Raw genomic sequence first — 11,962 nt, forward strand, 5'->3', positions numbered from 1 at the left:
GTTGGGGCCAGGTCGGGCAGACCTTGTGTGGTGTGTTCCCCGTGCACGCAGGCAGTGATGACCTTCGGAGGCAAGAGGCTGCATGTGAGGCTGGAGAGCAGCTGGGTGCCGGGGGCAGGTGGGAGGGCATCAGACTGACAACCCTTCCTGCGCTCTCCAGGTTGAGCTGCGATGTGGCCAACAGAGTGGGGCAGCAGGAGGGATGCATGCACAAGGCCATCCTCCCTGGCACTTGGGTGGCTCCCTCTGCGGGTAAGGGCGTACCAAGAGCCACACCATCTCCGGGCTGCGTTGCTAAGCTGGGTGCTTGCAGCCCCCAGGCTCTTGGGCTATTGCGTGCTTGTCCCAGGCAAACAGGCATGGCAAGGCTGAACTCGATGCCCTGAAAGGCTGTGCCCTTCCGGTGGCACTGCCAGGTGGTATCCCCTGAGCCCCCGCCTCCTGCTGGACCCCTGAGTCTCGGCACAGGGCAGGGCCCTCCAGTGGCTGAAGAGCAGCCTGGGACCCATCTGGGGCACAGGCCACCCAGTTCCCAGGACCTTCAGGGAAGGGAACTGCAGAGGCTCTTTGTCCTGGAAAGTCATGGGGTGGCCAGGAGCCCACCAGGAAGGGGCACCGGCAGCAGCTGTGGGTGGTCACCAGCCCAGCGCGCTGTGCAGGAGCTTCCTGGGCCGAGGCTCCGCCACTGCAGAGCCTTGCTACTCCTGCCTCTCTCCCCACTGCCATGCGGGGGGGTCCATGGCCAGCCCTCTCCACCCTGGCCTCAACCCCTGCTTGGGGCCTCCTCTGGGCCCAGCAATCACAGTGATGTTTGCAGAGGTTCCAGGCTCCGTCCTTCCAGCCCCATGGCCTCCACTGTGGGAACCATCCTTGTTCCGTTGGAGGGTGGACAGGGCCTGGTACGTACCGGTTCTTGGCCCAGGTCACAGCCGTCAGCACAAGACTCAGACCCCCCACTCAAAACCAAGCCATTGACTCAGCCCAGCTGCCAATTCTGAGCTCCCTCATACAGCAGCCTCTGCACCCCGACTTCTTGGAGGCACTCGGCTCTGCCCCATACCCTGGGGAGGTCTGGAGGCTAGAGCTCCCCAGGAGGTTCAGATGCTTCTGCCAGCCATTAAAGGTGGGGTGATGGCACCCCCCACTGTGGATGGCCCTCAGCAGTAGGCCCAGCAACACTGGCATTTCCAGAGCCTTGACAGGGAAGCCAGGTGCAGGGGGCACGTGGATGCCCTGTTTTCTGTGATGTCTAGAGCCTGCCCAGCCAGTGGCAGGGACCGCAAAGGAGCGGGCCTGGGTCCGCTTTGGCCCAGGAGACTGAAGCTTGGTTTTGGTCATGTCAGTTGTACCCCAACGAAGATGGTCAAAAGCCCTCTAAATCATGGTGATTCCACTTAAATTACTTTGGTTTTCCCCTTGACAGGTTGCGAGCTGTGGCTACCCCTACCCAGGGCCTGGCAGGGGGCTCAAGGTCACCCAGCCGGTCCACACCAGTGATGGTGGGCAGACGGCTTAGCAGGTGGTGTGTCCATGTGCTCGCCCTTCCGCAGCCCCTGCCCTACCCTCCTGGCCTGTTCGCTGTGTTGGTTCATGGTTCCTGTTTCATGGGGCACGAACTAAGTGCCCAGCAGTCTCCTCAAGGCCTGAAGGTCTTCTCAGGCGAGTCCCAGGCCATCTCAGGGCCGAGCTTGGCCAGCTCAGTTCCTGCTCCTGGGGCGCGCGTCTGCTGGAGGCCCTGCCGTGGAAGCCCAGGCACGTGGAGGGTAGAGCTCGGCCTTAGCCTGGCTCGGTGGTGGTGCTGACCTCTGACCTACCCTCTACCCAGAAGCGCCCCTCACCCCTTCTGTCTCCTTTGCCCCCTGAGTGCCTGGTGAGTGACAGGAACACTGGATGGGCCGTGAGAGGAGGCCTGGTCACCTCCAGCTGCACGCCCTGGGGCCCTGGGGCCCCTCTCGGCTCCCTACCAGCAGCCGGCTCAGCCACCAGCCCACTCAGCCACCAGCCCAGCCACACCTGGACTTTGGCCCTGCCTCAAAGCGCTTCTGAGCAGAATGGCTTCCAGCTTCCTTCCTCTCAGGCAGATTTGCCCAACCCCCTCTCAGGGAGCAAAGCCACTTGGGGTGAGGGTGTCCCAGGGACCCAGACTCAGCGGTTTGGGCCCTGCCCACCAGGAGACACCAGCAGGAGCCCCAGGACCCCACCCCTCAGTTCCATGTGGTCTGAGCACTTTGCCCAGGACCCCTCTCAGCCGCTGAGGCTTGGAGGGCTGGGGCCGTTGTCCCCCAGTTCTGGACAGCCTGGGGCCCCATTAGCTGACCCTGGAGACCCTGCCTCCTCAGGCCCACAGGAGAGTGAGGCCTGCACACACCCCCGAGCCAAGTCACGGTGCACCTGGGTGGAGCCCCGCCTGCCCCAGATGTCACCTGGCTGCCAGTCACTGAGCCAACCTGGCCTGGCTGACTCAGCTCACCTGGGGCGGCGGCCGGATGTTACTCTCCATGACTACCTCACAGTCTGCCCGCCCGGCTGGGCACAGGCCTTGTTGGGCCCGTGGCTCAGGAGATGAGGGGCAGGCCCCCACACCATCTCTGTGGGCTCCTTCCTGCCCAGGCCGGGGTCTCTCCTCCGGAAGTCTGCGAGTGGTGACCAAGTCTGACCTCCCCTGGGTCTTGGAGATCAGGGGAGAACTGTCGCTTTCTTGGTTGGGTGGCCAGAGCTGCCCCCCTTCCCAGACCCCAGGCGCAGGAGGTCTGTCCACACCGGCCCTTCCTGGTGCTGGCCGGTTTGGAGCCAGCCTGGAGCCAGTCTGGGGAGGACAGGCCCCTAGCCCTGGTGAGGGTGGAGCCTGCGCTCCAAGACGGCAGAAGGACGCTGGAGGACAGGGAGGCCCCGGGGGGTGGGCACTGGCCGGCAGAGCTTGGGGTTTTCTGCTCCTGCCTTCTGGCCACCAGGTGGGGAGACCCCCATTTCTAGCAGTGAGTAGAGAACACTTCCCCCACCTTCCCCTGGGCCCCTCGCCCAGCTGCAGCGGAGGCGGTGGTGAGGAAGGAACCCACCTCCTGGCTGGGTCCTTGGGGTCCCCTCAGAGGGCAGGGCTGCGGGTGTCTGAGAAGGGTGGGAGGCAGCAGGCACCTGGGGGCAGGGGGCCCTGAGGACCACTGCCAGCTCATTCAGTCAGAAGCCAGGGACCGGGACGGAGCGTCCGAACCCTCTAAGGAAGGGGCTGGGCTGGGGTCCACCAGCAGGCTTTCAGCTGTGGAGACTACCCCCCTTCTGGCCTCCAGAACTGATTGGTAACAGATCTGTGTTGTTCCAAGTCCCCAAGTATGTGGCCACAGGCCTCCAGGCAAGAGGCTTGGACAGGGTAGGGTAGGGGCACTAGGCTGAAGGGGCTTGGAATGGTGGAATGGTCAGGGCTTGGAGGAGGAAGCAGAAGTGGGGTGCTTCTGGCCTCAAAGGGGGTGTCCCTGAGAGGATACCTGAGCATGAGGTGCCTGGGGGATGCAAGGAGCGTGGGCCAGGACCCCAGCCCCCCAGCAGTCGTGGGGTGGGGGGCCAAGGTGGAGCCTGCAGGGCATGTGCAGGGGCTGGCTGCCCTCAGGAAGCAATGTGGGGTCCCCCCACCCAGACGGCCGGGACTGCTACCCCCCAGCTGCCTCCCAGGCACATCTGAGCATGTCCCAAGCCTGCTTTCCTTACCACTTGGATCAGAGGTCACCTGTCCTCTGACACAGGAGCTGGCCCCAGAGGTGGTTGGGGCACCTCCACCTCCCGAATTCCATTTCCCCTCAGTCCCAGTCTGGGGCCACCGGGCAGGGTTCTGTCGGATTTCCAGACCTCACAGCACACTGGATGCCCTGCCTTGCCCATGCCTGGGAAAGGCCGGGTGGTGTGGAGAACACCTGCTCGTCCTTGGAAACCCAGCACAGAAGTCACTGGTGGTCCCTGGGGAACCTTGACCTCACCATCTGAGGCTGGCTAATGCCCCCGTCCCTTGTCTGCCAGAGGGTGGGGTGCTTCAGGCCCAGGAGATGGGGGGCAGGGTCAGCGGCTGACCGCTTAGAGTCCCAGGGCAGCCATAACAAATGACCGCAGCCTGGGGGGCTTCACAGAAGTTTATACCCTCATGGTTCTGTAGGCCACAAGTCCAAAATCGAGGTGTGGGCAGGGCCATACCCCCTCCAGAGGCTCTGGGAAGGGGTTTCCCTGCCTCTCCAGCTTCTGCAGATCAAGGCGCCCTGGGCTTGGGGCCCCGCGCATCCATCTCATCACATGGATGGCCCCTCTTCTCTGTGTGTCACATAAGGACACCTGTGAGGTCATTCAGGACCCACCTGGTTAATCTGGGGTGTTCTCTCAAGGGCCTTCATTGCATCTTTTGTCACGTAAAGTAATATTCACTCTTCTACCATATAAGGTCACACTAGCAGGGCATGTTGATTGGTGCACAGGACACAGCTAGCCAGAAGGCCCGTCTGGGTGGCAGAAAAATACCCATGGCCATGAGCTCCCAGTGTGTGGCCTCCCGGTTGGTAAAAAAATGCAGAACGTGCAGTGCAGGGCAGCCCTGGGGACATGGACACCGTGCCTCCGGGCAGTTCTTCCCGTGGCACAGCCACCCAGCAGCCCCACACCTTGCACTCCATCCTAGTGAAGCCTCACAGGCATGTGTGTGGACTTGGAGGGACACAGCTGGTGAGGCTTTGCTTCAGATGGCAGAACACGGGATGTGCCCAGGGTCCATCACAGGATGTGATGAAGTTACAGGGTGTTGCTGTGAAAGGGAGGCAACTCGTGGGGAAAATGCCCAAGACCCTTGGCCACCTCTGCTCTCCTCTCTTCCTCCGGGACCTCATTCATTTGTTCAAGCTTCCAGAAAGGCCCCATGTCCCCTGTGGAGGCCTTGGCTGGCACCCGCCCACCCACCACCCACTCCCCATGCTGAGACACACGGGGAGGCCGCCTGAGTGCTCCAGAAGAGGACCTGCTGGCCCTGTGCCCCCTCCTGATCCCCGGTGCTCTGGTCTCACTGACAAGCCATCTCCACCAACTTAAGTTGCTCTGACCAGAGAGTTGGGTCTCGGCTAGTGAGGTGGGCACTTTTTAGGCCTACTTGTTTCCAAAAACATTTCCTAAGCACCTGCGCTGGGTCCTGGGAGCCCCAAAGACTAAGGCACTGTCACTGCATTCCGGGGGCTGATAATGACTTCTGAGCACAGTACTGAGGGACGAATGGGAGCATGCCAGGGGGCCGAGGAGGGCAAAGGCGTTCTGAGCAGTGTCAGTTTCTCATTTCGTGCCTGACTCCATCCAAGGTGCTCAGGGAGCCAGACAGGAATAAGGGACAAGCCTGAGGGTACAAGGCCAGGCTGACAGCGAGAGCCTGAAACCAGGTGGGGACAGGCCTCCTGCCTCCCGCCCTTGGGCCTCTCACTTTCCCAGGCTGCAACTTCAAGGAGAGATGGAGGGCAGGCCTGAGTCGCTGGCTGTGGCCAATGGGTGAGTCGGGCTCACATCAGGTGGCACCTGCAATTCCAGGCCACATGGGCCTTCCCGGCCTCCACAGGCTCTGGCTGGAGAGGTCTCAGGGACCCCACGCCTGGCAGCTGTGCAGTTGGTGGGGGCAGCCTTGGCTACGCCCTCACCATCCCCGAGGGCTTTCTGGAGCAGGCGAGATGAGAGGGTCTTCAGGCGGGGGAGGCAGGGGTCCCCTCCCAGGGCTGTCCCTCAGCGCCACCACCCACAGGAAGAGGTGGTGTGGAGCCCCAGGCATTGGCGCTGTGACGCACAGCCTCCTCACGGTTCACAGGGCTGGTTGGGCAAGAGCCCCGAGGCCGGCACTTCTGTGGAAATGACCTCACGTGGGGAGTTTCGAAGGGGCGCCCTCCTTCTGCCTGGCAGCCCGATGTCCTCACCCAGCTGGACAGGTGGCGAGTGCTCCTGGCCGGATGTTTGGGGCCCAGTCTTTCTGCCCCGGCGGGGGCTAGGGGTCCCGTAGGTCAGGCTCCACGTGATTCCGGATGTGGCCCTTGGATAAATATTAGTAAACTTCACCGAACCTTCGCCTGAACACTGTCTGCCGGCCCCCTCCCCATCCTGAGAGGCAGCCGCCAAACAGCCCCAGCCCAGAGCTGCTCCCTGGCCGCTCGGGAGGGGCCACTTCCTGCCCCCAGGCCTTGGTGAAGCTATTTGAATCCCACTGACTGGCTGTGTGGCCCCGGCGGAGTCACTTCATTTCTAGGAGACCCCCACTCTATTCCCTGCAACTCAGGAAAGCAACCCCCACCTCGTGGGGTGACCCTGGGAGAAACGAGGCCAGGCTGCCAAGCAGGGGCAGCCCACGGCGGCCTCCCCAGGAGCACCAGCCCGTCTCCAGCCAGCAGCTCCTTGCTCTCCCACACACCGAGTCCGGTCCTCTGGGTCCCTGGCTGTCTTCTAAATAGCCTGGGGAGGGGTTCCCCCCAAAAACCCTCCTTTGGGGTTGCAGGGTCAGCGCTTGGCTTCCTCGTCACCCCCACCCCCTAGCGCCTGACCAGGCATCACAGTCCCTGTGTTCCAGGGGCCCTCAGCCGGCCTGCGCAGGGCCTCACCGGCTCCAGGTTCACTCCTGTTTGGCCACAGCAGGAACAGGCCCGTGGGAGCAGCCGCCGAGGCAGCCAGGCGGAACCAGTGGCCCCGGGGCCTCTGGTGATGGGGTTTCAAGCTGCAGGGCAGGGGCTGTTGGTAGTGAAGCTGCCTGGGTGGGCCTGACCCCTGACCCTCTGGGGCACCCCAGTTCCCACCAGCTCACTGCCCAAGGAGTCCAGCGAACAGGACAGTTGGGGCCGTGAGTCAGGGCTCTCCCCCAGGACCTGCCCTCCCAGCTCCTGCTGATGCCCACCTCTCAGAGCCCCCCACCCCTCACCAGGTCACTGCTCAAGGACCCCTCAACCCTCCTGGGAGAGGCCTGGCCTGGCCAATGGGGGCAAAGAGAAGAGCACAGGGAGGGTGTTCGGGGAGCGCCCCTCACCTGGCCTCACCTGGCTCCCCAGCCTCTCCCATCTGCTTCCTCCCACTCAGTGGTTAGCATCTTCCAGCCGCCTCTGCCCTGGCTCTGCTTGGCTCTCTGTGCCCCAGGCTGCCCCCTTCTCACCCTCACCCCTCACCTCCTCCATCTGCACGCCTGTGAAGAGGTGAGAAGAACGCCACTAGGTGTCCCTGGTCAGCTTGCCTGCAGCCTCTTCCGGAACCCTGCCTCCCCATGGAATCCTCCGAGTGGTCCTCTAGGCTCCAGGGCCCCCAGTACCCCCCTTCACACACACCCCCACCCCACTGTGCCCCCAAGGCAGGCAGGGCTCTTCTCCTCTCCTTGGGGTCCAGCAGGCACACACTAGGTGCTTAGCCAGCACCCAGTATCTGGAGTTTGCCTTGAGCCAGGGTCTGCTCACTGGCGCCTGGTGGGGGAGGCAGGCTGTTGGACGCTGGAGGACTTGGAGGGGACCTGGCTGGGGGCCTGGCCAGTGCAGAGCTCCATCCCTGGTCTGCTTCCCGGTGTCCCACTGCCCAGAGGAGTCCTGCCAGGGTCGCACTGCCCAGCAGCCCAGGACCGACTCAGGACAGCACAGGCCTCTCGACTGCCAAGTGCCTGCGAGAGGAAGGAAGGTCAGCAGCCTCTCCCAGCCTGATGCTAGAATCCCCACTACACGTGAAGGGCTGCTCAGCTCCGCTGGGATGCTGTAGTGACAGGGAACTCATGCCCTTTCAGAGGCCCCTTGGCCCTGTGTTATCTTGAGGGCAGGTCGGTCTCCTGCCACCCCCCTCTTCCCTGCTCCCCCTGGCCTGCAGCCACCCTGACCACAGGGCTGCAGATTCTGCCCCTCCAACCTGAGGTGCAGGCCCTCCCAGTCCTGCAGACCAGAATCCTGGGCCCCATCCCACCGTCTGGACCACCTGGCCCTTCCACACCCCCACCACACAGGTGGAAACCACAGGGCAGCTGCTGCCTGGGCACCATTTGCAGAGGCCTGGTCCAGGGCCACCGTCTGAGCCACTGGTGCCACTCAGTCCTCAGACCACCCTTCAAGAGGTTGGGGGATGTACCCCAGGCCACACAGCAAGGGCCAGAGGGGCAGGGTTGATTCTGGGGCAGCTTCCCAGGCCTGCACCAGAAGCGCCCGCTCTGCTGTCAGAACCTTGGAGGCTGTAATGCTTCCCAGCCCGGTGACCTGCGTTTTCATTCTGCACCAGCCGGGCAAAGCATGGGGCAGGGCTGCTTGTCAGGCTCCCGTGGGACCCGAGCCCTCCCTCACGTCCCTCGCAGCACCTGCCCTGGTCGCAGCCTGGTGGGGGGCTGCCAGGCAAGGGCCGTGGAGCCGCAGTGGCCCCCAGAGATCCCCTGTGTGGCTCCACCCCCACCCCTGGGAACCAGGGAGCAGCCCGGGAGGAGCCCGTAATCACTCCGGCTCCTATAAACCCTTTAAAGGCAAAGAGTGAATGGAGAGGCCTGCCTGCCCTGGTGGAAGGCGTGACTCAGCTGCCACCCCTGCCTGTGCAGGCTGACCTTCCGCCGGGAAGCGCCCCCTTCGGCTCCTGGTCCTATTGGGGGAGGGGTCGGCCAAGAGGGCCCAGGAGGGAGGACAGGCCCCCAGGAAGGAGGACAGGCCCCCAGGAAGGAGGACAGGCCCCCAGGAAGGGAGGCTGGAGCGGCCTTCTCCCCTCACTGTCGAGCACCACGGGGTGCTGTGCTAGCACTTTCCGGGTGTTACTTAATCTAAGAAAAGTGTTATTCCCATTTCACAGAAGAGAAGACTGAGGCTCAGGGCATCTTTTCTACTGGTCGACAGCACAGGGGGAAGAGGGAAGGTCTTACCAGACACAGCCCCCAGGTGGCAGGGTGGGGGGTAAGGCCGCCCAGCAGGGCTGCGGAGGGTCTCCCCGGGAAGTCCCCCAGGGCGCGGGAGGAACGGGGTTGCCAGGCGAGCATCTGCCCCGCAAGCCCTGGAGCGGCTGTCCGGGCGCCTGGAAGGTGGGGGGGTCCGGGCTCCCCAGGCACCCGGCCCTGGGCCGGCCCCGCCGCGAGCGCTTCCCGGGGCTCCGGGCGGTGAGTCACCGCGGGCAGGGCCGTCCGCAGCGCATTCCTCCGCGGGGCGGGCGTCCGGGGCGGGGTGGGGCCCATGAAACACCCCACGGGCCAGGGAGCCGGGGCGTCGGGGAGCAGGAGGCGCGCGGGCTGCCGGCGCTGGGGAGGCGGGGGCTGCGGTCGGCAGGGGCGGGGCCGGGGGCGGGGGCTCGGGGGGCGCGCCCGGGCTGGGGCGGGGCGAGCGCGCGGGGCGGGGCCGCTATAAAGGCCGCGCCGGGCCGCCCGGGCGCATCGCCCGCGCCGCCGCCGCCCCGCTGCCATGAGGTCCCCCGGCGAGGTGCTCCGCGAGGGCGAGCTGGAGAAGCGCAGCGACAGCCTCTTCCAGCTGTGGAAGAAGAAGCGCGGCGTGCTCACCCCCGACCGCCTGCGCCTGTTCCCCGCCGGCCCGGGCGCGCGCCCCAAGGAGCTGCGCTTCCACTCCATCCTCAAGGTGGACTGCGTGGAGCGCACGGGCAAGTACGTCTACTTCACCATCGTCACCACCGACCGCAAGGAGATCGACTTCCGCTGCCCAGGCGAGAGCTGCTGGAACGCGGCCATCACGCTGGCGCTCATCGACTTCCAGAACCGCCGCGCCCTGCAGGACTTCCGCAGCCGCCAGGAGAGCGCCGGGCCCCCGGCTCAGCCCGCGCCGCCCGCGCCCGCCGCGCAGCCCGAGCCCCGGCTGGCCCGCGCGCCCTGAGCGCCGCCGTGGTGAGTGCCCGCCGCCCCCGCGCCCCCGCGGCCCTGGCGGCGTCGGGCGGGGCTCCAGCCGCGCGGCCTTGGGAAACACGGTGCCGACTTCAGACATCGTGGGGAGGTTCTGCCCCGTCTCGGGAACACTGTTGAGAGGGAACCGGGTGCCGCGCGATCGCGGCGTCCCAGGGGAGCTCGCCTGCCCCTCCCGCGTCGGAACCTTGGGGGACCCTGGGCTGGACACCGAGCGCCCGGCCACAGCTCCCTGACCCCCTCCTCTCCCCACAGGAGCCACACCACACGCAGGCCGAACCACGAGGCCGCGCCGTCAGGAGCCCAGTGGGTGCCTTGGACAGGGGTGGGCGGCCTGGACGGGCCGCCCCCCTCTGACCACGGCGAGGACAAAGGCCGGGGCTGTGTCCAGCCCCACAGAAGAGGACCTTCCTTCCCATCCAGAGCTGCGCAGCCGTGCCTGCTGTGCAGGCACGTTAAATTATCGGACTATCTATATTTATTTTCATGGTTATTTGTCGTCAAACAGTCTGTCTTAATATTTTGTTTTTGCATCAGTGTGACCATTCCAAATAAACCACTTGACCATTTCTCTTTCCTACTAGCTTGGTGTGGTGCTCTGGGACTCCTACGGGAGGGTTGTGGGCCCCTCAGGGGAGGGTGGGGTCCCCCCCACCCCCAGCCATCTGAAGGGCAAGAAAGGTGCTTTGAATGGACACACCGTCATTTGCTGAGCCATGTTCCCATCCCTTCGAAGCAGCCTCTCCTGGGGCCAGGAAGCGCCCTGGGCTTTGGCCCCGGCGACTTCCGCCCCTGGGTGTGGCCGGGGAGGACAGGCCTGTGCTTGCTCAGGGAGGTCACTCTAAAATGCCCCACTAGCGCCAGTGCTCCCCCCCCATGAGAGCGGCTCCTGCAAGCCGTGGGGAGGCCCAAGCCCCGCTGCTGCCTCCTACCCACAGGCCACCCGTCCAGCAGCCCCCTGCCCGGCCTGTAGGAGCCCGCAGAAGCCATAGGAGCCCTCAGCCCTCTGGCGCCTGCCCACCGCGCCCCCTTGATCCCATCCTGGGCAGGCTGATGGCAGCTCCAGGCAGTCCAGCTGCCAGCCAGCACCCACGGTGTTGGGCCAGCAAGGTGGGCGGCAGGGAGTCCCTCCTTGGGGAGGACCTGTTGGTGAGGAACGGGCAGAGGACTGGAGAGCTGGGCAGGACGCTCACCGTGACCCTCGTGAGGGGGCCTTTGTTTCACGGGCCTTTCTGGCTGCAGGAGTACCTGGTGGGGAGGACAGAGGCCAGCGGAGTGAGGGACTAAAATTGGGCCCTAGTGTCCGTCATGTACTCTTGACTTGTTGGGGGGGGGCATCAAAGCCTCCCAGCTGGTTCCAGGGTGCAGACCGGCCCTGGGCTGTCCATTTGCTGGGAGGTCACAGGGAGCCATCTCCTGTGAAGAATGTTCTGAGCAACACTGAACGTGACACCCCACCCCCAGGGCCAGTGCTGGCCCCGGGATGGGGCCCCATCTTGCCTCTCCTTAGAGACCCCTCAGCCGGACGGACGACCACAGTCAGGAGGTGAAACCCCGAACCTCAGTGGGGCTCCAGGGGAAGCAAGGGCTGGTGGCTTTCTGAGGTTCCTTCCAGTTGGGGCTGTTGGGACTCTGAGGTTGGGGGTTTGGAGGTTTAATAGCTTCTTTTAAAGGCAGCCCTAGGGGCAGTGGTGGCCTGCAGGTCTCGGGTGTCTGCAGGCTCCGAGGCCCTTCCCTCCATGCTGGCGCTGGGGCTCAGAGACGCTGGCCCCCAGGAGCAGGGAGGCCATGGGCAGGAGGGCGCTGCTCCCCGGCCGGTCCCCAGGCCTTGCTGCCTGTTGAGGGTCCCCACTGGCCCCGCCGCACGCACGCACGGAGGGAGGAGGGCTGTTTTCCCAGCTCTTCTCCCAAGGCGCTGGTCAGTGTTGAGATGGCGGGTGGCAAGGGGTAGGAGGGAGCTCTGTGCAGGTGTGAGCAGAGCCATCTGAGCGGGGGCAGGGTGGGCTCCTCACTGGCCAAGGCGATGGGCTCCAGAGGGCTGGGCCCACCTCGCACGGGGATGACCTTGGGGGGTTCTGCCGCGCAGTAGCCCTGGGGCCAGGCCCCCTCCTCCAGGAGGCCTTCCAGCATCTGAGG

General features: G+C 64.9%; 1 protein-coding gene and 1 long non-coding RNA gene across 2 annotated transcripts; one reads left to right on the forward strand and one right to left on the reverse strand.

The window, feature by feature from the left end:
- Nucleotides 1–4,413: 4,413 nt before the first annotated feature.
- Nucleotides 4,414–9,191, reverse strand: LOC140844536 (uncharacterized). Its single transcript, XR_012123042.1, has 2 exons — nt 8,849–9,191; nt 4,414–6,028 (listed from the first exon to the last, which is right to left on the reverse strand). It is a non-coding gene; the product is annotated as an uncharacterized lncRNA (long non-coding RNA).
- Nucleotides 9,192–9,335: 144 nt separating this feature from the next.
- On the forward strand, nt 9,336–10,395 carry PHLDA2 (pleckstrin homology like domain family A member 2). The gene is made up of 2 exons (XM_037011468.2): nt 9,336–9,811; nt 10,082–10,395. The coding sequence occupies exon 1, from the start codon at nt 9,378–9,380 to the stop codon at nt 9,798–9,800; it is 423 nt and encodes a 140-aa protein (XP_036867363.1). The 5' UTR covers nt 9,336–9,377; the 3' UTR covers nt 9,801–9,811; nt 10,082–10,395.
- Nucleotides 10,396–11,962: the final 1,567 nt, after the last annotated feature.

This window comes from Manis javanica, chromosome 11, assembly GCF_040802235.1.
Source record: "Manis javanica isolate MJ-LG chromosome 11, MJ_LKY, whole genome shotgun sequence".
NCBI lineage: Eukaryota > Metazoa > Chordata > Mammalia > Pholidota > Manidae > Manis > Manis javanica.

Excerpts from the sequence above, each read along its gene's own strand:
- PHLDA2 (XM_037011468.2), top strand. The coding sequence starts at position 9,378 with ATGAGGTCCCCCGGCGAGGTGCTCCGCGAGGGCGAGCTGGAGAAGCGC.